This window comes from Chamaea fasciata, unplaced genomic scaffold, assembly GCF_029207755.1.
Source record: "Chamaea fasciata isolate MVZ Bird 193981 ecotype frontalis unplaced genomic scaffold, bChaFas1.0.hap1 SCAF_3, whole genome shotgun sequence".
Lineage (NCBI taxonomy): Eukaryota > Metazoa > Chordata > Aves > Passeriformes > Sylviidae > Chamaea > Chamaea fasciata.
Genome location: NW_027094088.1, coordinates 36,080,321 through 36,103,699, shown reverse-complemented (window position 1 = coordinate 36,103,699; position 23,379 = coordinate 36,080,321). Strand labels below are relative to the sequence as shown.

Here is a 23,379-nt window from a genome sequence, read left to right as displayed (position 1 = left end):
TTAAAAAAAAAAAAAAAAAAAAAAAAAAAAAAGTCATGAAAGAAAGAGGTAAAACCAGATTATGCAAGATTCCAAAGCTTATATGCTTTTTTTTAATACACTGTAACTTCCTTTTTTTTTTTTTTTTTTTAAAAGAATGTGGATGAATGCTCTCAAAACACTTGTTGGAAAGAAATTAGCTGCTGCTGGTATAAATTGATTTAGTACCACTTAGCATTAATTCCACCACAACTTACTCAGAAATCATCAATCAGGTGAAAAGTCAAGCACTACCAATTTTTCTGTTTTTATATATTACAAGCTCAAGTATTAACACTACAATTTATGTCCAGCACTAACTTCAAGTGGTTCTGGTTAAAACCAACACAAGCATCAGGCAGGAAAGCAGACTGAATAAGCTAAAGGTTTGGGGGAGAGCTGGAATTTAATTATATATTTTGCATCCGTAATGACTGGTAAAAATAAGTTACCAAGCTGGCTAGTTACACAGTCTAAAAAGCTGAAAAACTACACTTCTGATATGGAAATATGTCCATCAGGGATCCAAGACAGCCCTTGCTATTACCTTGTCACAGCTGATTTTTATTTGTAGCATTAAAAAAAAGGCAGGAGGTGGGGGAGGGAGAAGAATGGGGAATGCTTTTTTTCTGTTGCCAGAATAAAAAACCCCAAACCTTCAGAGCTGTTGTTGATACTAAATCCTGAAGATTGCAAATGCCTACATTAGCACCATACAAAGTGAACTTCAGTGGACTTCCCTTGTGAAGAAGTATTACCATAAGGACCATTATATAAGCAATCAACACAGTACACAGGAAATATTTAACATGTCATCACATTATTACATAATCCTTGGAGAGTCAAAATTAGCAAGACTCTAACTGTTACTAAGGCTGTAACTCTGCCTTGTTTAGTGAAGGGAGAATCTGGCCTTCCAAATCTTTCTTATTTTGCTTTACAAGGGACTAACAGTATTGCTAGGGAAAAAAAAAAAAAAAGATGCATGTTAAATACCATGCTATTAAAAGCAAAACAGAGCAAGATGTTGTAAAACATAGTTAGGGAAGCAATATTTTTATTTTGTCATCATAAAATAACATTGTTTGAAGATCACACAAATTTGATAGATCACCTTTTTTTTTCTCCAACATTAGGCCAGCACTAGAGTTGAGAAAGGTGTTCACCCATTTCTCTGTAAATTTATACTTTTAAGTAAAATAATTTGATTCTCTAAATATGCACTTTAATTAATTATGTCACACAGTAAATATCTTGCTCCTTTGGTCAGAGATAGTAAATGAAAACTTCAAATACTTGTATCTTCAATTTTTAAAAACCCAATATACATCCTTAACCAAGGAGTATTTACGGTACACACAGGCCATAGATACAAAATACACAGTATATACATGTTTTGAAAACAAATTGGAATTTATAAAAACTCAACAGCCAAATCACAGTAATTGAGGCACTAAATTAAAAGTAGTATTTTCTTGTCTTGATTATACAGACTATTCTGTGAACAATCAGGACTGTTTCATAAATATATATTATCTACAGAATTTGCTGTGCCAAAAAAAGCCAGCTGTGTTTAAGCTTAAAAGAAAAATTGCACTTTGAGATTGTTAACAGTTAACTCCTCATTTTTAATTCTTGAATATAATAATCTGGTCCCAGTGCTTTTGGCACAGGTATTGAGTTGCAGTTTCGCTACGCTTTGTTATAAAACACAAGGTTCTTTTATTTTGTTCATTAAAATCTGAAGAGTCTTAAACAAACCTAGAACTTTGATACAAATCTATATAGCTACAATTGCTTCATTAAATAATATACACAAATATGCTCTTCCATCTTGAAACATCTCGACAACTGGATACAAAACAGTCACTTGTATTATCTCCAGTCTTCTTCATCTTACTATCAGTCTGCAAGTGACTGAAATCGGGTTTCTGGCCACATCTTACACTAGATCACACCCCAGTATACAAGGACAGAAAATAAATGTATAATAAAAAGATTGGATAAATTAGAAGGGGTTTCTTGGTCTTGAATTCTTCGCCAACTAGTAATGATGCAGCACTGTATGCAGCCCAAAAGACTCCAAACAACTGAAAAAGAAGATGAACAGTCTTAGCTGACACCACCACAGTAAAAATCACTTCTCTCAGTATAACACAGAGCCAGCCATAAGAAGTAGTACTTGTCACAGCCCAAGAAGTTTTGGCCATTTGGGGTTTGTAATCCATTTTCATACTAGTGGTGCAAGGATAGGAACCTTGCAGAGATTCACCCTGGAGTTAACATAAGGCCGTCAGTAGTAATCAAGTAACAGAAGCTTCATGAATGTATATTTATTTTGAAGTTATATATTAGTTAACTGGTGAGTTAATGATTTACCTTCTGACTATCAGTAATCACAGATTATCAATTCTCAAATACAGCAATTTTGTTACTTATCATACACTCTAGTTGTACTGCAATTATACTGTTTGCCAGCAAGCTGAAGGGACAGAAATAATGAAATCAACGGAACAAACCTCCAGAAAGTGTACAGCTTAGCCTGTAACAGAATTTAATCAGTTAACCTTCCCAGGCTCAGCAGTAACTCCAAAGGCTACCTAAAAGGGTTTTAAGAAGCATTGGAAGTGTTCAAGAGCGTTACGTCGTTCTGGGATCTTTTAGGAAATGTTGCTGGTTCCATAAAAGGTGTCCAGCAGCAGGCGGCATCAGGCAGGTTATTCTTTGTGCCTTCCATTCCCCATCTGTACATCACAACAATCCTCACCTCCTCTGCAAAGGGTGTGGAGAGCTTTGTACCGCTACCGCTATGGGGAGGTCTCAGAACAATGACTAACGTCATATTCATGCTGCAGGGGCTAAAAATAATCTGGAGGATGGGGGAAGGGAAGGAACAGCTGATTTTCAGATTCTTCATTCTCAGGTTTAATTATGCATTCTTTTCTCAAAATGAGAATCCCATCTTTTTTGTCATGCAACTATTAGAGCACAGCAAAACACTTAAACACAAGCTACTCTAGTAACAACAGGTGTTGTTATGGCAACAGCACTGCATATCCCCAAGCACTCAAGTGGAGCATTTCAAACCATGCTAACCAAAAGGATCACAGAGCTCACTTTGTACTTCTGAAAATTTTGACATATCATTATGTTTTCCTGAGCAGATTACTTGAGGTGTTAAGAAAGTGACTTAAAAAGAACCAAATTCTCAAGAGATTATATAAACTTACTTTTATTAGGGTAGAAACAACTTCAAATGATCCAACCACCAAAAGTACAGGTGCTATGACAATGAGGGGAAGTAGGGAATATCCTATTACACCAAGAACTTGGCCATAAGCAACCTGAAATTTTCAAGCACATAAAAATAAGCTTTGCAGTACTCAATCTCTGTCACCAAATACCATTTGTTCTTGTAATAACACCATTAATAACCATTAGATTGTGTTATACTCATGAAATTTCAGCTGAAGGAGGATTGCCACTATAAAAATTGGTTTTGTATGCTAAACTGTAAAATTAGAAATACGTTGTCTTCTTTTTTTCCCCAAAACACTGTAAATGATCACTTTCAAAGGAAGCATTTGCATATGTTACCCAGGAGCACAGAACTGCATCAGACCTCTCAAGGACCAGCCGTAGTCCTGGTTGTCAAAAGCAGCAAAGACATAATTTTCTGCATTAGCATACTCATACCCATGATACATAAAGAAATACATAAAGCACATGAATGTTTTTGGTGTCTGTGGAAAACTTGAAACTTGATCCCTGTTAGGCACAGAGCTCTGATTTCCAGCTTCAATTTATTGTGACTATCTAGAACAGAGTCGTTCCAAGTACTTCCATAACTACTTTTAGCTTCAGAAAGAAATGTCTGATTTTCCCCTATGGTCTGAAATGTTCCTGTGCACAGCTAGGCTTCTTGGATGTAAAAGGAAAAGTAGTGGCATCTTGTAAGTATTTTCTTGTGGATGATGATCCTTCATGACAAGCTCTGCAAACCTGTACTTTTTCTCCAGTTTATACATCTGATAATTTCCCATTTTGAGCCACAAACCAGACTGATTTAAGAGCGTCTGGAATGTGCTGAAATGCAGAAATACCATGCAATCACATTTATCAAAACTTCTTCTTTCAAAACAGCATTCACACAAGAACACTCCAGCAATTATGATTAAAAGGAAAATTTTAAAAATTTAAATTAAATATTGTAGGACCTCAGCAACACTGGTGCATCATTAATGCAATATCCACAGTACAAGTACAAAAATTATCACTGAGTATTTTGTTCTTCACAACACGGTTCAATGCATTTTATGCTGCAGATCCATTTTAAGATATTTTATTCTCCTGACTGTACCACTGCAGCTGTCTGTGGGCCTGGCTGTAAGTAATTTTTTGTTGTTTACACCTGAATCACTTAATGAGTCAATTTGTAAACAGCTCAAGCAACTATTCCAGCCCTGCTGGTGCAAGCAGCTGGAGGAAGGGATGCAGGCCACAGCTCCAGCTGGTTTTGCAGTTGAGAAACATGCCCTGGCTTTCATACTTTAATGGGTTTGAACTGCATCAGGCCAGGGACGAAAACAAACACTGGCAGGTGCTTTACACACAAGGACATCTAACTGCTGTTAGCCCCCCATTAAAAAAAAATAAAATCCACTTAGTCCAGTGACCAAAACCTTGAAAGCATTTCTCCCTCAAGAATGGACTTCAGTTCTGGACCACAGGAAGCTGTCAGTATTTCTGGGCTTCACAGCACAGATTTCCAGACTGTTTATCACTTCCAAGCACACCACCCATTGCACCAAGAGACAAGCTGATGATCTCTGTATTTTAGACTTCATTTTGGAGACTGAAAACCTGAAACGTTGACTTTACACTTAGCACCTGCATTCATTTTTAGCTGGCTACAAGATCCAAACCCAAGCACTATGAAAACCCAACTACTGCTGAAAATTATCATCAAGAGACTTTACATTACTTCCCTCTACATCCTTTTCACATATAGGTACTTACTTCTCCTCCAAGAACTCTGGCCAGTAAAAAAATTGTCAAGGATCCAAATATCCAAATAGTTATAATCCAAGAAACAACCTTGAAAGATAAAGAACAATTCATTTATATGAGTAATTGTCATTGTGAAAAAGGAAAATCCATTTCCTAATTGCTTGCACTGCAGTCAAGGATTTTACTATGCAAAAGTGAATTCTGAATTGTGGCAGGAATAGTGTTTAGTATCACAGTGTAATTAGCAAATGAAGTTCAGAGGTTACATTTACAGAATCACATTAATGGTAAATTTGGTGTGCACGGAGGGCACATGCAATGTATTCTGTAAGTATTGTAACAGCAATAGGAAATTGAGTTAAAACTACCCTAAATGTCTTCATACCCCACCTATTACAAAATACGGACTCAGACAGTTTTTAAAAGTCAGCCCAACCAATATAAGGAGTTGGAATTCTCCTTCTTTCACTTATAAAGATGTCACTTTATCCTTTACTCAAACTAAGGATGCTCAGAAGACATAGGACTTTAATTCTCAGTGGAACTTGATGATGATGAAAACTTAATATAGAGCCTCAGATTCCTGGGACCAAGTCTGTCGTTATTTTTTCTTGCTTCTTTCATAGCTCTGCTCTTAAACTACAGAAGAAATCCTAAAATCATTCTCTGACTTAAAAGAACCTTCAAATTAACTTAGCTGGTTTTGGTGTTGAGCCACTGGGAGAACTAGAAGTAAAGCTCTCCTTTCTGAAAGGCCTTTTTAGAAGGAAACAAGTCAAAGTCCAGTGTCTGTATTTCCAAACATACAATGACTTAGCTTAAAAAATTAAGTCAGTACTCAGTCCAATACTTTGCTTAATTAAAAGTTCCATATTTCCAGAAGAATGAAATAGCAAAAACCAGATAAAAATCAGAACAGCACTAAAAAAAATACAGTGGCTTTATACTTGTGAAAATGGCACATAGCTTCCTTTTAATTCCTGTTTCCCTCTAGTGACTAAAAGAAGAGGACCAGATTAAAGTCTGAGAGTAGAAGTGCTCATCTCTCTCCAGTTTAGAGTTTTGGTTCATCCAGTCCAGCTGCTGTCAGTCATCCTGTTGCTGGCTGCTAGCTTTCCCTCCTCACACATGCACAGCACTCTTGGCACCCATATGGTAAACCCACTGTTCCTACGAAACATGAGACCCAGTGATCCTGTACAGGAGGTCCACACACTGCAGGAGGTGGTTCATCTGTCACAGGGTCAAGGAATTGTCCTTGCTTTGTCAAGGAGACAGGGGAGTGGTCCACCCAGAAGATTTAAGAAAGAAGTTTAGTCTACTCACTTCAAGCCTCACAGAGACAAGATACTGAGAGTGAATTCTTAGTCAGCATTTGGTACACCATATGGAAGCCAGAGGTCCCAAAGGGAATGATTTTATCCCACCATTCACAAGAATCCTTGCATAAGCACATTCTGCTGGTTTACATATGGCTTATTGCCATACTTGGTCACATTCTAAACAACTGTAACCACACATTTAGTCATAAAGATTTGCAATGCAGGAGCACCTCGGCTTGCATTCAAATTGCTACTATAAATAATAACACTTCTTTATTTTAATCAGAACATAAAGAAAAAAGCTAACAGTGTTTATGGAAGTCAATTAAATACGCACAATGCCTCTGAGTAGCTCTTCACCCTGGAGTTCAAAAGGAATTATGGAAAAAGTCTATTGACCAGAGGAAAGTTATTTGATTGTAACTGAGCAGGGAGGACAAAATAGCAAATGTCACTAATGAGGACTAAATCTACCAGATAACAGCAGTCATACAGTATGAATTAAATAAGCAGCTTTATTTGTCAGGAAATTAGAATTCATGGCATCCAAACAAATGCTTTTCACTAACATTTTTTAGTAATAAAAAGCAAGTTAACAAAAGGTCACAATTAAAATGGAAAGATTCACTAATATGACTATAAACCCATTAGTATCAATCCGGTTCCTCTAGAAACCACATCTTTCCTTTGTTTTACTGTATAAAAACAAAGCTGACATTTCATCATGATTAACTTATCCGTGGGCTATTTAATACATTCCTAACTGCTGTCTTTCTACATATTAACTTGAGAAACAGCACTTGAAATGCCCCACATTAGTATGTGAAAAAAAGACTTTCTACCTACGTAAGAATGCAAATTGCTTAGCAATCACATCCCCAAATTTAGTTCAGATTTCTTTTTAGGCAGAAGATTTATACCTACCTTAAATTGTCCATATAATGAAATCATTGAGAAGAAGAGGACAACTGCCAGAGGACCCCAAAAGTCTGGATTGTCTCTCACTACCTGCCTATTGAACCCAAGAGATGGCATAGGCATCAACACACATCGAATTTTGTAGTAAATATCCTTCAGATCAATGTCGAGTTCTTCCCTGAAATAATAAAGCATGTGAGCATTACTATCCACCACAGTAATGAAACAGAGCTAAGAAAATAAGTACAGGGGCGAACAGTAGGTTTATAGAGCAAGTCTCCTGTCAGCCATAAGGAGCCGTGACTAGCAAAGGAACAGCCTGTCCACAGTAAAGCAAGACCATACCTTCTTGCTGGCTTCAGTAACAGGCGGGAGAGAGTTAGATTTATTTAATTACTCAAAACCAAATTACGTGACTGAGAACAGAAAACATACACAGCATAGCCAGACCAGGATGGATGGGGGTCTGAGTAACCTGGACTGGTGAAAGGTGTCCCTGCCAAAGACAGGGGGGGGCGGAACTGGATGATCTTTAAGGTTGCTTCCAACCCAAACCATTCTGTGATTCTGTGATACCCTGAGAGTCTGCATTAAGACAGGAGGTCTATTTTTCAGAGGCACTAGGACATGTGACACATTTGCATCATCATAACTACAAGTCGAAGACATGCATACATAAAGAATGTCTGTGTATTCCTATGCCAAGCAGTCTGCCATGAGCACACTTACTAGGAAAATATTTTATTTCAAATTCTTCAAGAAAGAATACCATTACATTCACTAATCTTATACCATTCCAAATACATCATGTGAAACCATTTTTTTAAAAGAAAATGGAGTTTAGCTTCCTTCAAGAACAGTCATTTTCAACAGACCAGTTTTATGCACATTGCTTAATTTCTGCCTTGTTTCCACTGTGGGTAAAATGAAGTAGCAGCAATATATATCAACAGATCTTGCCCTTCTCTCATTGCCTTCTCTGCTTCCTGTTACAAACTCTGGGCAAGCAGATACAAATTGGCCAGAAGACTCTTCCGCCCAGGACTCTGAGCTGGTACAGGTTGCCCTGACTGTACTAGCCTAACGGGGAAGGAATCAGACTTCCCAAGTAATAGGCAATTCCACTTCTTCATGTGCAGAATCTCAGCCATGACTGAGGAGCTCTGAAGAGTTGCAAGAGACTTCCAGCAGATATACTGCTCTACATTTAAGAACACAGTGAAGAAAAATGTAGAACTATATCCTAAGTTCATTTATGAAAGTTTTGTCCAAGGCTTTGATTTTTTGGCTTTTTCTTCACAAAAGCTGAAGTGAGAAATAAATGCAAAGATGTGATTCACCACAACTTCTGTTTAAAAAAAAATCAAATACTGCTAATTCAGTCTCTCAAGGCAATTTTTGGATTACTATTACTAAAGCTACTTCAAAAGTGGTATTACTAACTGGTGACTAAGTAACAAAAATTGTTCTTTAACATCCCTGAATCTAAGAAATAAACTGGAAGCATCTATTTGCCACCATTTATCTAAAAAGGACACAGCAGACCTATACTTTACTCTGAAGACTGTGTACCACAAATATTTGCTGCAAGGAAATAATTCTTTCTCATTGTCTAGGTCTTCTGACAGTTTCTCATGTGAATAAATTGTCTTTTGCATGAAGCTGACAGCTACCTCACTTGAAAGTGATGGTAGCTGTATCAGGAAACAAGTGTCTGGAGCAAGGCTGCCCAATGAGAAAGTAAAAAAAATAATCTCACTTTATTGAACAAAACATTTGCACACTAGCACTGCATTGGTGAACTTTCCTTAGCAGGCTGCTGTTCTTTCAATCCTTAATAGGATTCAGATTGTAAGAATTCATGACACACATTTCTGGGGATAATCAAAACAACAAAATTACACAAAAGTCAGAATTCCTACATTGCCACCTCACACCAGTCTGTTTCCTAATTAAAAGTTAGAGGTTCACAAAACAGACTTATTCACACCAGGAGCTACTTCTGCACACTTTAATTTAAACCAGTTCTCAAGCAGCACTGTCATTATTAAGCTCTCCAGGCATCTGTTGTCTTCCAATACTCTCCTCTGAGCTCTCCAGAGTACTCTGTCTCACTCCAATTTTTTAAAGCATCATTATGTTTAATTCAGAGGGAAACACTGAGACACTGAGAATGGAGTTGCTTAGGTGCAGAACAAGGACCAGGCTGCCTGACTCACAGCGTAGGAACCTTAAGATACAAACTTCTTTCAGCCAGCCATGTTTTTGTGAACGGAACAATGGATGCCAGACTTTCAGTTTTAAGGACATTATCACCTTTCAGCACTAGCACACTTTAAATCTAGCTTTAGAGTAAAAGGCAGCCTCAAAGATAATAAAGTTTGTGCTACCTTGGTTCTAACACCCCTAGTGTAATAACCATGATTCATAATGCTTTTGCTTCAGAGTAACTGACAGAACTGACTGAGATCTACTTAACAGGAATCTTCCCACAGGATTGTCTTAGCCTTTGATTCTTTCACAATATGAAGAATCCTGAAGGCAAAAGATACAAAGAATACAGCCTCATGTTTTTTTTAAAACATTACAACATCAACAGTTAAACGCAGAAAAGCCACATAAGCTTTATACTTATGGAGATTAAAATCCATAATGAGAAACAATGCTTCTATTCTTGCACCAGAAAACACTCATTGGTCAAGTAATTTGTCAAACAGAATCCTAGTCACAGCACAAAGCTGTGGGACAATGACAGACTACAAGTTGCTTGTTTTCCTGACACAGCTAATAAAGAGATATCCAAAAATAATTACAACATACAGGAGTGGCTTGTTATCTTCTGGGTCATCATCTTCCACTTCCAGAAGCCAGCCATATCCTCTCTGTCTTAGGAATGTAGTTGCAGTAGATTCTTTGATGAATTCTCCTCCAAGATTTAGCTTAACATCTGGAGTTGTTATGGAACCACTAAGATCTAAAGAAAAAGGGAGAAAAATATAGAACTTTTTATGTCTTGCCAAAAGCCATTTGATTTTAAAAGTACTAGAGGATAAACAACAAACATATGAAGCTGTATGTGTTGGTCATCACCATGAAACACTCAAAGCTCCAAAATAAAATTATACTTTCACAGATACAGAATTTGAAAGTGTACTTGTGGTTTTATTGCAAAAGTAACAATGTTAGGTTAGGTCTCAAATACCAGGTTTTAGCTTTTAGATGAGACTCTTGTTTCATGACACAGTGTTGTGGTATGATAGAAAGGCTTCCATTTGTGCTTTAACTGTTTAAAGGCACAAAAGGAGGACAGTAATGAGTCTCATCATGCTATGAATTGTGGATTATTTATAACTTTTTTCTGATCATACTCTACCTCTTTTGGCACCCATTTTTTTATAGAGGCATTGTTTCAGCCAAAACCATTCTCTGCTCTTATGTCAATTTTTTCTTAAAAGGAAAACATTTGAAGATGTTTTTATTTGTAGCCTGCCTTCAATGCAGCTGAAAATGTTAGAGAAAGAATGCTATCAGAGATCCTTAGGCTCTAGACAGTAAGAAGTAATACAAGTTCTCTTTGCTATACTGTGATCTTTCTCTACCACAGGACTAAGCAAAACAAAGAGCAATTTATCTATGTTCTGGTTAGTTTTGGCAAAATCAACAATATTTTTTTTCTCCTTTTATTCAGTTATATATAGATGGAAAATAAAAAGTAGTATAGGAAAATAAATTAAGCAACTTGATGAAAGAAAAATGTGTATAAGAAGGGAATAATTATTCCCTTAATTATATTATTTAATAATATTAATAATACTGTTTAGGAAATAATGGATTTCCAATATCTGCTAAGAAGGAAAAATCCAAACAGAAATGTGTAAATATTTTGTACAAGCTTACTATAAATATATTAAGAGATAAAGAAAAAAAAATTTTTGCCTCTTCATTGTTGTGTGTTTTTCACACATTGAAGTTCCTCAGCACACATTTCCCAAAACACCTAACCATAGCAAGTACTTCTGAAACACTCACAGAAGCATGTCAGGCCATATTTGTAGATTGCATTTGCAACATTCTCTCTGGAAATATTACAGTCTTACAGAAAAAAAAAATTGTACAGTGACAGAATCTCAATGTCTTCAGCCAACATGTCTTTAAGTGTTCACTGATCACCCAGTATTGCAATTAATTCAACAGAATTCTCCTTCCCAGACCAGCTTGCTAGGCCACTCAGCTTCAAGCTTCTCCATAAATGCTTTTCAACTATTTCATAATCATAAGAGTTAATGATCCATTTCTTCAACTCTTGGAACCCCATCTGCACAGGACCCTTGTAAAGATCACTGTAACTTATAGCAGGAATTGCTCTCTGCTCTTCCCAGTCCCAGCACACACACACTGCTCTCACCAGACTCAAGCAAAGCCTTACTCTGCTGTTTACAGAGGGAGGAAAAAAGAAAAATCTTAATGCCTGGGCATCAAGCTGAAGCCTCAGAAGTCTTCTCTTGACTGTGGACCCTTATGTCATTAAGAAATATTTATTTCTGCTACAACTTAACACCTTTTTGCAAGAAGAGGTTCTTGCTACTGGGTGCATAAATGCAGCTGTCAAAAGCAGCAAACACAGCAGTCCAAGCAGCCGGGCATTTCTCCTTTCTCTGGGACCACTGACAATCCATCCTGGGGCACAGAAACTCCTGCACAAGGAGTATTTACCAAGACTCCTTTTAGCAGCTGATGAATACCTGCAACCACACTTTTGAATCATAAAATCTATTAACATGATCTTAAGTCTGTTTTGCAAGACCTAGGGGAAAAGGGATTGGTCACCTCCTCTTCTGTAGGCTGCTTTGAATGAGATTTTTGAACTGTGGGGCAACTGGGCTGGAAAATCTGCCAAGAATTGATGACACTGATGGTTCCCAGCGAGGGTCTGGGTGCCTTTACTGTCTCAGGCTGAACTAAGGTCTCTCAGATGCCTCATTTCAACAAAGCATTGTAGAAAACCAGCTTTAAAAACTGTCTTGACTCTTAATTCTGAAAAAGCAGTACGAGAGGCAAACCAATAAACAGTCTGCTCTTTCTACCATGTTTGGTGACCTAATTGCGAATGTCTCTCCTGCTTTCTTCCATACAGCTCCTACATCCCACAGAAATAAGATGGGGAAACAGAACAGCTAATTTTTATTTTTTTCCATATGGATTGAGATTTGGGAAACATGTAAAAATTAGAGCGCAATATATCGTATTTTAATCTTAAAATATCAATATGTTTAATTTTGCTAGCGTTTTTCTTTGCTAGGAAAGGTCTATCCAGCACTTTGACTACACTTGAACAGGCAGGAGATCACACCTTGCTTATGTTCATAAAAAACACAGAGCCAAGTGTGATTCAACACAACCTACCAGAAAGGTGGCTTTATGGATTGGGTTCAGCATTGCCCAACAAATACTTCCAGGGAAGAAGCAGAGAGCCTCTGCTCGGAGGTACACGGATCCTTTTTCAGGCCAAGGTGAACAAGAAAAAAACAAAACAAAGGAAAACTAACCAGTAAAAAAACCCCAGCAACAAAAAGCCCCAGAGCCACGACTGTACTGCTGACTTGTATTTCTTCTCAGAAGGACTGGGAAGTGCACTAAAGAACAGGTATTCTACAGTAATTTCTCCACTTCAGCAATTCCTTTCCAGGGTGGGATACATGAGTAAGGATTTATACAATTCCCTAGTCCCAATTGTAAGAGTAACTAAATATATACATGGAAGTAGAATCCTTGTTATTTAAATGGGGAGAGACCAAAAAAAAAAAAAAAAAATCATTCTCCAACAGAGTAAGTTTGCACGATGTTGACTCCTGTATGTTCAGTTTTGAAGTCTGAAGGCACATCTTCACGGCACGCTGATACACCACTGCTATTTGTGCAGCAGTTTGGCAGCAGGCCACATTTCACCCCCTAAATTACATACACGGCTTCTTTTCCTCCTTCATGACTGTGCTGCAAGGAGACACGGCGCCGACACTGAGGCACACCATTACAACAAACGCGAACGAACATACGGCGCGATCCTCGGTAAGACAACGAAGAGGGCTTCCAGCAACACGGGAGCCAGAGGAGCGGGCAGTGGCAGCGGTCCCGGCCGGGTCACGTAGCCGGGACAAGCTCGGCTCCGGCTCTCAGGGAAGCGGAGCGGCGCGGCCGCCTTTGCCACGCTGGTGCCGCTCCCGCGGCGCGGACACGGCGGCGGGGCGCACCCGCGGCCGCGGCCCCAGGGCAGCGGCCACCTCGGCCACCCCGCTCCGCCCCCAGCCACGACACCAACCGCGGGGGCGGCGGGGAGGAGGGCAGGGAAGGCCCCTCCTGTCTCCGCGGCCCGGGAACAGCCCGTTCTCCCGGGGCCCGGCCCAGCCTTGCCTCGGGACAGCGAGCGCGGCCCTGCCCGCGGCCCCGCGCTCACCTTCGGCGTCCGCCGAGGAGACGAAGGTGAAGTCCCCGCTGCTGGGCGCGTAGAGCGGCGGCTGCTGAGCGCCCGGGGGCTGCATCTCCCCGCCCTCCGCGGGGGCTGCGGGGCTGGCGAGAGGCGAGCGGGTACCGGGGCCTGGGGCCTCCCGGGTCCCTCCTGCGGCGGCGGCGGCGGCGGCACCGAGCGCAGGGCGCAGCCGCCTCACGGGGCGACAACAAGCGGCGCCGCCCCTGCCATTGGCTGCTCGCACGGCGCGCCCGCACTGGCCGCCGGCGCTCCAGCGCTGAGTGGATCCCGGCGCTGCCCCGGGAGTGAGGTCACTTCCACTCCGCCGCAAGGCTCCTCCTCAGGGGACGAGCCAACTGCCTTCCTTCCCTCCTTCCCTCCTTCCTTCCTTCCTTCCTTCCTTCCTTCCTTCCTTCCTTCCTTCCTTCCTTCCTTCCTTCCTTCCTTCCTTCCTTCCTTCCTTCCTTCCTTCCTTCCTTCCTTCCTTCCTTCCTTCCTTCCTTCCTTCCTTCCTTCCTTCCTTCCTTCCTTCCTTCCTTCCGCCTGCCTCTGTCCTCATGATCTAGTGGCTAATAATGCTGTGAGGCATGTTTTTGACTAACCTGCAGAGAGACCTGTGTAGCACTAAAGAAGTTGTAAAATAATACAGTTGAGATGTTGTTGCCAATCGCTGTTGTAATAAGAAGACAAACACTGGCTCTGGTTGTGGTCTGTGCTTTGAAGAATCAGAAAGTGGGATCTCACTTTTCCTGAGTTCGATGACTTTACAGAAAAGCTCCCAGATAACTTCACTTAGGTTTAGTGGGTAAATCCATCCCTTAGCTCCCCACTGAACACTAACATTTATTCCGAAAGGACACCTTTTTTTTTTTTTTTTTTTCCTGACATCGTCAGGAAACAGGCTTAAATGTGGCATTTGTTCTACATATATTTAATTCTATTTCATACGTAGATCTCATTAAGTGCCATAGTTTCTCACAATGGGATATAAATGTATTATAAATTGGAAAAGTTACAAAATAGCATTAGAGCAGTGGTTTGATTTGTAGAAGGAACCTTCTTTTTCGTATATATCCCATTAAAGAAAAGCACTGAGAGGTCCATCTCAAAAAATTTTAACAAATAAACCCCAATCTGTTTTATATGGAGAGAACATGACTGGAAGTTCCTACTTTGCCATATCCAAGGATCAAATCATCTTGGTAATAGAAAATGCCCCTACAGATACTTGTATAATCAGATTTTCCCTTTTAGAAGGTGAGCAGTCAAGACAAGTTGAAAGCACCTCATTTTCTTAGCTGTTATGTGGAACTTCTTTGTTACAAGACCTTTGCAATAGCCTTCTTTCAGTTTCTGATTTCAGTCTACTCAGTTACAGAGAGCCTGTCAGAGTTCAAGGGGCTTTTGGATGATACTTTCAGTCATATGGTTTACTTCTAGGTAATCCTGCAAGGAGGTGGGAGTTGGACCTGTTCATCCTTATGGATCCCTTCCAATTTGAGCCATTCCATGATTCTATTATTATATTTAACTGCACTGCTATGAATGTGCTGTTCCCTGTTGTTGTTGGATGTATTGGAGGTTTCTGGAAACTGCCCTCCAAAGGATGCCAGACAGGTCTGTTATCAGACAAATTTCAAATAAAGAAATCATAGAATTATAAAACCATTTAAGCTGGAAAAGACACTTCAGATCAATTCTAACCATTAACACTACTAAGTCCACCGCTAAACCATGTGCCCACGTGCCACAACTGCACTTTTTTGAATGCTTCCAGGGACAGTGACTCCACTGCTTCCCTGGACAGCCTGTTCCAATGCCTGACCACTATTTCAGTGAGTAAATTCTTCCTTTAGCTGATCTAAACCTGCTCTGGTGCTTGAGGCCATTTCCTGTCATCCTGTCACTTGTTACCTGGGAGAAGAGGCAGACCCCACCTGGCTACACATCCTCCTTTCAGGCAGTTGTAGAGAGTGATAAAGTCATCCCTGAGCCTCCTTTTCTTGAGGCCATACATCCCCAGCTCCCTCAGCCACTCCTCACAGGACTTGTGCTCCAGACCTTTCACCAGCTCTGCTGACCTTCTCTGGCCTTGCTTCAGCACCTCAATGTCCTTCTTGTAGAGCAGGGCCCAGAACTGGACACAGCACTCAAGGTAGGTCTTCACCAGAGCTGAGTACAGTGGGACAATCCCTGCCCCAGTGCTGCTGGCCCCACCATTGCTGATACAGGCCAGGATGCCACTGGCGTTCTTGCCCCCCTGGGCGCACATTGGATCATGTTTAGCCACTGTCGAGCATCTTTCCAACCACTCTTCCCCAAGCACATAATGCTGCAAGGAGTTGTTGGGACCCAAGTGCAGAACCCAGCACTTGGACTCGTTGAACTGCATACCATTGGCCTTGGCCCACTGATCCAGCCTGTCCAGATCTCTCTCTGGAGCCTAGACTCCTTTCTTAGTTTGTGGTTTTTATTTGTTTGTTTGCTTAGTTGTGGTTTTTTTTTCCCTCTTTATTTAACTACATACAGGGATAGCAACAAAGATTGCCCTGTCAAGGAATTGCTTGCACTTAACACAAACCTTTCCCTTATCTCATTGCAATTCTTATTTATTGAAGTAGGATTTTAAGCTGTTTAGTACTTGTCTCCTAACAAGACCAACAGCATACACTGCTAGAACAGAACTTGGTGATTTGGGGCACAAAAATACTGTACCCCGTGATAAGTACAAGGAGTACTCCTCAGGGCAAAGTAAAAAGTTGGGAGGCAACAAAAGAGAAAGAGATGAAATATCACACTGGATCAGCTTCGAGGAGGAAACTTGGGACAATGATAGTTAATGACAGAATATTATGCAATAGGATGAGTCACAAATGCACATTTTATTAGTGTGCCCAAAAGGAGCAGTGACAAATGTAGCTGCATGACAGGCTGAGTGACTAGTTCTGTCTCTCCTTGTTTCATGGTTTCATGCACTGGACCCTGTGCTATGCATGTGCTGTATCATTATCTAAGTATAAATGGAATACACATAGGTTGATGTGGAGCAGAAGATAATTTTGTGATACTGCTGGTACCTAGCAAAGGCGAGATATTGTTCACTATTTGGAAGTATTTTCTGTATTTCCTCATTGTCTGATTCTGACTGTGATCTCTGTATGAACACAAGCAGTGAATTAATTTGACTTCTGTGCTTTCAATAGACTATTTATAAAGACATTCATTATCATTCGTTATCTACTTTTAAACATAATTTTGATAATACAAGAAAGCTTGCTTTAATTATTTCTTTTTCTGGGGATTTTCTGACCAGCTGAGATCCAGATGGAATTTCATATCAAAGAGACGCTGAAGGAGACGAAGGATAGATGCCTATGTAAAATAACAGTGAGTAGGTTTTTGCTCTTCCACCTGCTCTGTCCTACATGAGTAGTGAAGGATCAAGAAATCCACCTGATCCAAACACTGGATTTTTCTCAGCATTTGCCCAAATATTAAGATTTTGGTCTCATCCTTTCAGCCTCCTTCCCTTCAAACTACGGAGGAGAGATCCCCTGTCCCCTGGCTGAGCTGTGCCAGCGGAGGGCACTCTAGCGCTGCTTTGGCCAGATCAGACCTTGTCCCGGCTTCCAGTTCAGGGCTTTTTCCTGGGGAGGGAAGTGCTTGAAACCAGCTGAGTAACGCTGTTCTGCCCAGACACTGCTGCTACGTTTCTCAGCAATTTCTGCATTTTGTCATTCTGCATGCTTCAGAAATTGCCTTTAGTCATTAAGGCCCACACCACATGTGATCAATCATAAAGTGTTGTGTTTGCTCTGCTGAAGTTTAGTGTGTCTTATGGCTCTCCGCACATAGCCACCCTTCCATGTATTTTACCTGTTGGCAAAGGCTGGCTTTATTCCTACCACCGGTGGGATTTTGCTTTCCCTCTGGCTTACTGTGTGGTAAAAAGGGAAAGGGAAAAGGGAAAGGAAGCATTTCAACAGGTTCTGATAAACTGTGCTGCATAAAAATGCCTTTTTAGATCATCATAAATACAACCTGTCTGCTATTAAGAAAGGCTTCTGTTTAATTTTAATTTTAGACATTCAAGAATCATGCATTATGTTAATTTACCAAAACATCTTCTAATAATTACTGTGTGAAAAGGAAGTCAGAACCGCTGATTTTAAGAGTCATCTTCTGATTTCTTTGGAAAGTTTGTAGCCAACTGCCATGATGAGGCAAGAAGTAGACTGCCTTGCAGTTTTATTCCTAATGTCTCAGGGTAATATCAGATTAAGATTATTGTTATAATATAAATCATCCACTTTGGAATGGCTTTTGCATTTGCATCTTTTGTTAGAGCTTCTCTTTGGGCCTGCCTCACTATATCTAGTTGCTAAAGTCAGTGCTGCTCAAATTAGTGAGGTCCAGCTTCTTGGAACAGTATGACTGTTTGGTTTAGCCGAGATATCAAAGTCCCACAAAAAACATCTCATTCATGAAATAAAGTTCCCATCTTTTAATGAAACCATTAAAGAATGGATGAATAAATGCATCATAGATGCATTAAATGCATTTCTACTGATAGAAGCAGAAATATTCACTAACTGGACCATTAATTTTGGACAGAAAAACAAGTTTTGATAGCTGTATCATAAAATTTCAAATACTGATGAAGTGGAACTTGCTTTACATCAAGAAACTGTTCTCTATTTTTCTGGCAACAGAAGGGCATTGCACAACTTACTCTGTAAGCAAACAAGATATTAATTAACTGTACAAGGAGGAAACTTGCAGAGAAAGTACCCTCAGATAATATGGAGACAGTTTTTGACAAACACTACTACACTTTGCTGCTTACTCTTATTTTACACCATAATAAAGTATATTGTGCTGAGAATGTGAATGTTTTCATAACCTCTGAAGTTTGTATGCTACTACAACTTGAAAATGCTACAACTTGTTTAGATAAGTAATTTCTTATACATTTGCGCTGAAGTCGTGATATGTCCTGTATCCTAAATGCCACAAAGTATCAGAGTGCTTCCTTTCAAGTTAGAAATGCATACCACAGTCAAGCTGATCTGATGGACTAATCCCAGAACTGGCTCATCTGCATGAACTGCCATTCAGATTGCAAAGGTGACACAGTCCCCCTGTCTGACCAAGTGCTGGCTTTCTGTGAGCTCAGTCACTGGATACCAAGGTTGAAAAGTTTGCTAGGGCCACACAATCCAGTAACTGAAATGGATATGGCAACTCATATGTCTGCCTTTGATGACTTGGTAAAAAAATGCTTCTCCTGGATTTGTTCCACAGGAAGATCCCATTTGATCTTCTATGAGTTACTTTCTCTGGGCTGAGGGGTAGTTCATATTGATTACATGATACAGTACCTGATCAGTAGGCTGTGTTTTTCTTTTTATGCAAACAAAACTTGCCAAATAATTGATGGCATCAAAGTATAGATAGTTGCAGTATGTGAGGCAGTAAACATCTAATTCTGTCTAGCAGTTTGCTGTGACCAGGGCATTAGAAACATACCAAAACAGTTCCGCTAACAATGTGACCTGTTATTTTTTTCCCCATTGCATTAATGGTTGAAGGTATCAGAAATATGAGAAGGCTATGCTTATTATACATGAACCATTTGACAGCTACTGAGGATGCCATAACCTACATTGCGAGATAAATCCCTGATGAACTAAGGGACCTTGAATAAATCCTACTAGGCAACTGCTGTATCTCCAGACATGCTGTGGAAATTTTAGGTAAAAAAAAAATAATAGTAGGTTTACAAATGGAATATATGTGTTTTGAAAATCAATATATAATTTTGTAACAGAAGGAAGAACATATGATTCCGTGGTTCCTTTGTTGTACTAACCAGTATGTTAACAGATGGCTTAAAAACAGAATGGAGGATATACTTATAAAATTTTTGATGATACTGAGTTTTGAAGGCTTACAAGCCCTGTTGGAATACAAAACTACAAATCAAATTGGATGCACTTAAGTGATTCAAAAACAACAATAGGGAATTCATTACAGACAGATGTAAAGAGCTGTAGCTGGGAATGGATAATCATTTTCATTAATATAAATGGAGGTTTACCTGTGTAACAGATGAAAATTGAGGGTCTTCTGTGAAAGACTGGAAAAACTGTGCTATTGCAGAAAACATGTGCTGGTGAGTCCTGGAGAGCAAGTCTGTGTTCAGCCTTGGTAGGATTATTAAGAAAGGTACAGAGAAGTTGAGAGAGAGCAGCAAGAACAACTAGAGGTTAATAAAATGTGACTTATGAGAAATAGTTTAGTTTTGTTTTGCTTGAGAGAGAAGTCTGAGAAAGAGCTTTCCCAGTGGACATACAATCTCTCATATTTGAGAAATGCTTTTCTCTATAACCACATATTGACTCAGCAGCTTGAGGATTATCTGGATCTCCTTGTTGGCAAGTGAGACTGGAGTGAGAATAGTACCATATCCTCTTCTGGAAGAAACAAGTCAAAAGAAATTCAGAGAGAGCTGACCTTGCATTAGCCTCAGATCCAGCAATCTGTAACACCCCTCAGTCTTTAAATGATTTCAAAGAGTGTTCACTTTATCTGTGTGGTTTTTATGAGCTCATTTTTATTAGCTCTGACATTAACTATCTAGATTGGGAAAAGCTCTTAAGAAAAAGGTAACAAAATCTGCAACCTGATGGATAAGAGGTAGGTGTTTTACCAGTGTTTTTTTTTTTTCCAGTGGGATAGTATAGTTGTCTCACCTAGCAAAAGGAAACTTTTCCTACCAGCAGGACAATTCTAGTAATGTTACATCTCTATAATTCACTACATGGAAACTTATTGCCAAGGCAGAATACGCCAATTAAAACTTAGACCTCTAAAATAACAGCAGAGTGATTAGAGCACATTAGTTCTACAAGAGAGGGCATGAGTAGATGTAAACAAGAGCTATTATGTAGTTATTTGCCACAAATGAATTCTTACTCTACAGCAGAACAGTGGATATCTTATTTCAAGTGACTTTACCATCTTTAATATGTCATTACTTTGGTTTGCAGAAAGAAGTCACCATTTATTGCTTTCTTTCACAGTAAGCCATCTCACGTTTAACGTGTGGAAGAGTTGACATCTGCATATTATAACAAAGTTGCAGTTGTGCCCTCAAGTTCATGTTGTACCTTGACTTTACAGGAAGACTGAAACCTTTTTAGGTCCTGGTGTAGACAAGTCAGAATGAAGTCTCCAGGCCCCCAGAGTCCACAAATGTCCCAGGAGAGCAACGTGCATGCCAGGCAGCTCCAAACACAGAGGAAGGAAACAGATGAGTCACTTGGCCATCCCTGTAAAAAGTGGTGGCCAACCAAAGACAGCACTCTTTGCTTCCAGTCTGCCAGTGGAATGAAGGGGCAGAGGCACCTGTTAGAGCTGCTGTTTCACTTCTCTAGGCATTGTTAAACCATGGGTATTTGCACATCACAAACCCATTAACTCTGTTATCTCCTTATATGCACTTGTGCTCGTGGGTTCTGTTTTGTGCTGGGCAGTGCTTCAGAGCTGTTTCATTCATCTACATCAATGAAACGAAATAGAGCAATTTTCCTGTACTTTGGTTCCTTCAAATGATTCCAATTCAGCAAAGAGCTCAATTCAGTGGAAATGTGTAAGTTATCTGTATTGACAAAATCTGACATAGTATATTTTTTTTTCCCCAAGCAGAAGAATCCTCTGTCAGATGTATGAACCCAAAACTGAATAAAATTGAATAAAATATAAAAATTGATTTAGAATTGCTAGGGTGCATCTGTGAAAACAGACACATGGATTTTTGTAGTAAGTACTTATTTTTAATTTTGACATGGAGCAGAGATCTCAACATAATATGGTAAAGAAGACATTCTCATCAACATTTAGGAATTCCAGTCTTTTCAGTTTCTTAGTTGTTTAGCAGAGCAACTTTGTGCTTCAAAGCTCTCTTTCAGATTGGTCAAAATATGAAGAATAACCAAGCCTTTGGTAACCCCTTCATCTCCCTTCTTACAGCTGAATTTGGTTTCTTTCCCTCCTACTTCCTCAGAAGACTGTACCTCTCACCAAAGACTGTAGTTAATATTGTTTACAGCAGAAACAATGAAAAGTTAGAAAGACTATTTTTATTGTGTGTATTCTTTTGTTTACTCTCTATCACTGCCACTTGATCCTGCAGATTGAGGCAAATCCCTTCCCCTCTACAGCTTTATTCTGTAAGAAAATACAAGAGGAAAAGCACACACTCTCTATTCTGGTGTATATTGAGTTGCAGCATGCTGAGTGTTTTTGTCTTGAGATGTATAAATCCACTCTGACAGTTAAGACAAATGATACAAAACCAAAAAGCTCTATTAGGCCTCTTAATTAATGTACAAGGATGTGAACAGATGTTTGAAACAATCAAATGAAAGGACTTCATTTTCCATTTAAAGGCAGTTAACTCATATCTAGTGTTGCCTCATATAAAGGCAAAAACTCATATCTAGAAAGCTGCTGACAGAATAGCGTTACTGGCTGTTGGTGAACCAGAAGAAGGTGGTGTGCACAATCCAGGCAGGGAACCTTGTAAGAACAAAATCCTGGACAGATGGTAAAAATTCAGTCCTGGAGCTTGAAGGGAGATGGGTGAGGTTTTCTGGGGTTTTTTTGAGACCCTAGGGAGAAACTTAGGGGAGCAAACCAGGAGCTCTGACATGATGCTGAGAAATTGGAATGGACAAGAAATATTTAGTTTTTGCTCCAGGTGCCTGAGCAGTTTTGTTGCCAGTTTGCATTTCAGACATAATAGGACCAAGCTGGAAATGTGAGCTATAGAGCAGTCAAATTTTGGTGAGGCTGACAAAGAAAATAAGAGCCAGATGAGGTCTTATGTCTCACGCTATACCAAAAGTGAAAGGACGGTGTCAGCCCTGAGGCAATCTACTTCCTAGAGCTAAAAATGGGTATATTAAGTTTTTTGGTAGAGAAAAGGAAGGAAGAGAACTGAAAAACATGCCCATGAAGTTGCAAAATGGAGCAAATGATGCTGTTCAGGGAGCTGGGGACAAGTCTATACAATTTTGATTTGACAGTGTTATCAAATAGAACTGCTGCCTTCCCTTGTTTTTAGCCTCTTGTGCTATTCAGCCATATTGGCCCAGTCTGAAGACCTTATGTGTTCTACGGAAAAACTGACAAAACCACACAAGACTTAATGATTGTAATTAAAGGACTCTTGTCTTCTTCCTAACATGTTACGTTGTTTTTTATCCCAGAGTGTCATTTTTCCAGAGGGAGCACGTTGCAATGGCAGCCTTTTGTCCCCCCTTTGTGCTGGTGCATGTAAATACTATAGTGCATAGCAGTAGAGTATCAGGCACTGGAAATGTGGAATATTATGCTGTATAGAGAAATGGAGTGTGTTCCACGTCTTGTGAGATCAGAAAAAAGTGCCATTAACTCCAGTCCTTGGAAGAATCCTTTTCTTACAGAAAGTAGTGAGAAAGATTTTCTTAGCACTGTTGAGAGGGCGGGGGGGGGGGGAGGGGGGAAGCAAGCAGCTGAAGAACAGTGTTTTAAACACTTTCAAAAATTGCTAAGTGAGACTTTGGAAAACAGTTCTGAAGAGAAGTCAATCAGAGCATGTGG

The 23,379-nt window shown here is 39.7% G+C and overlaps 1 protein-coding gene across 1 annotated transcript; it reads right to left on the bottom strand.

Annotated features, from left to right (window-relative positions):
* Positions 1-14,045, bottom strand: YIPF4 (Yip1 domain family member 4). Its single transcript, XM_066178595.1, has 6 exons — positions 13,720-14,045; positions 10,089-10,242; positions 7,275-7,446; positions 5,038-5,115; positions 3,249-3,362; positions 1-2,108 (listed from the first exon to the last, which is right to left on the bottom strand). The coding sequence occupies exons 1-6, from the start codon at positions 13,802-13,804 to the stop codon at positions 1,971-1,973; spliced, it is 741 nt and encodes a 246-aa protein (XP_066034692.1). The 5' UTR covers positions 13,805-14,045; the 3' UTR covers positions 1-1,970.
* Positions 14,046-23,379: the final 9,334 nt, after the last annotated feature.

What these genes read in the sequence shown, in the direction of transcription:
- YIPF4 (XM_066178595.1), bottom strand. Translation starts at nt 13,804, where the DNA reads ATGCAGCCCCCGGGCGCTCAGCAGCCGCCGCTCTACGCGCCCAGCAGC. An exon ending in CTCCTCGGCGGACGCCGAAG is followed by an intron (nt 10,243 to 13,719) that starts GTGAGCGCGGGG and finishes CTTTTTCTTTAG; the next exon opens with ATCTTAGTGGTTCCATAACA. An exon ending in CCAGAGTTCTTGGAGGAGAA is followed by an intron (nt 3,363 to 5,037) that starts GTAAGTACCTAT and finishes TGAAAATTTCAG; the next exon opens with GTTGCTTATGGCCAAGTTCT.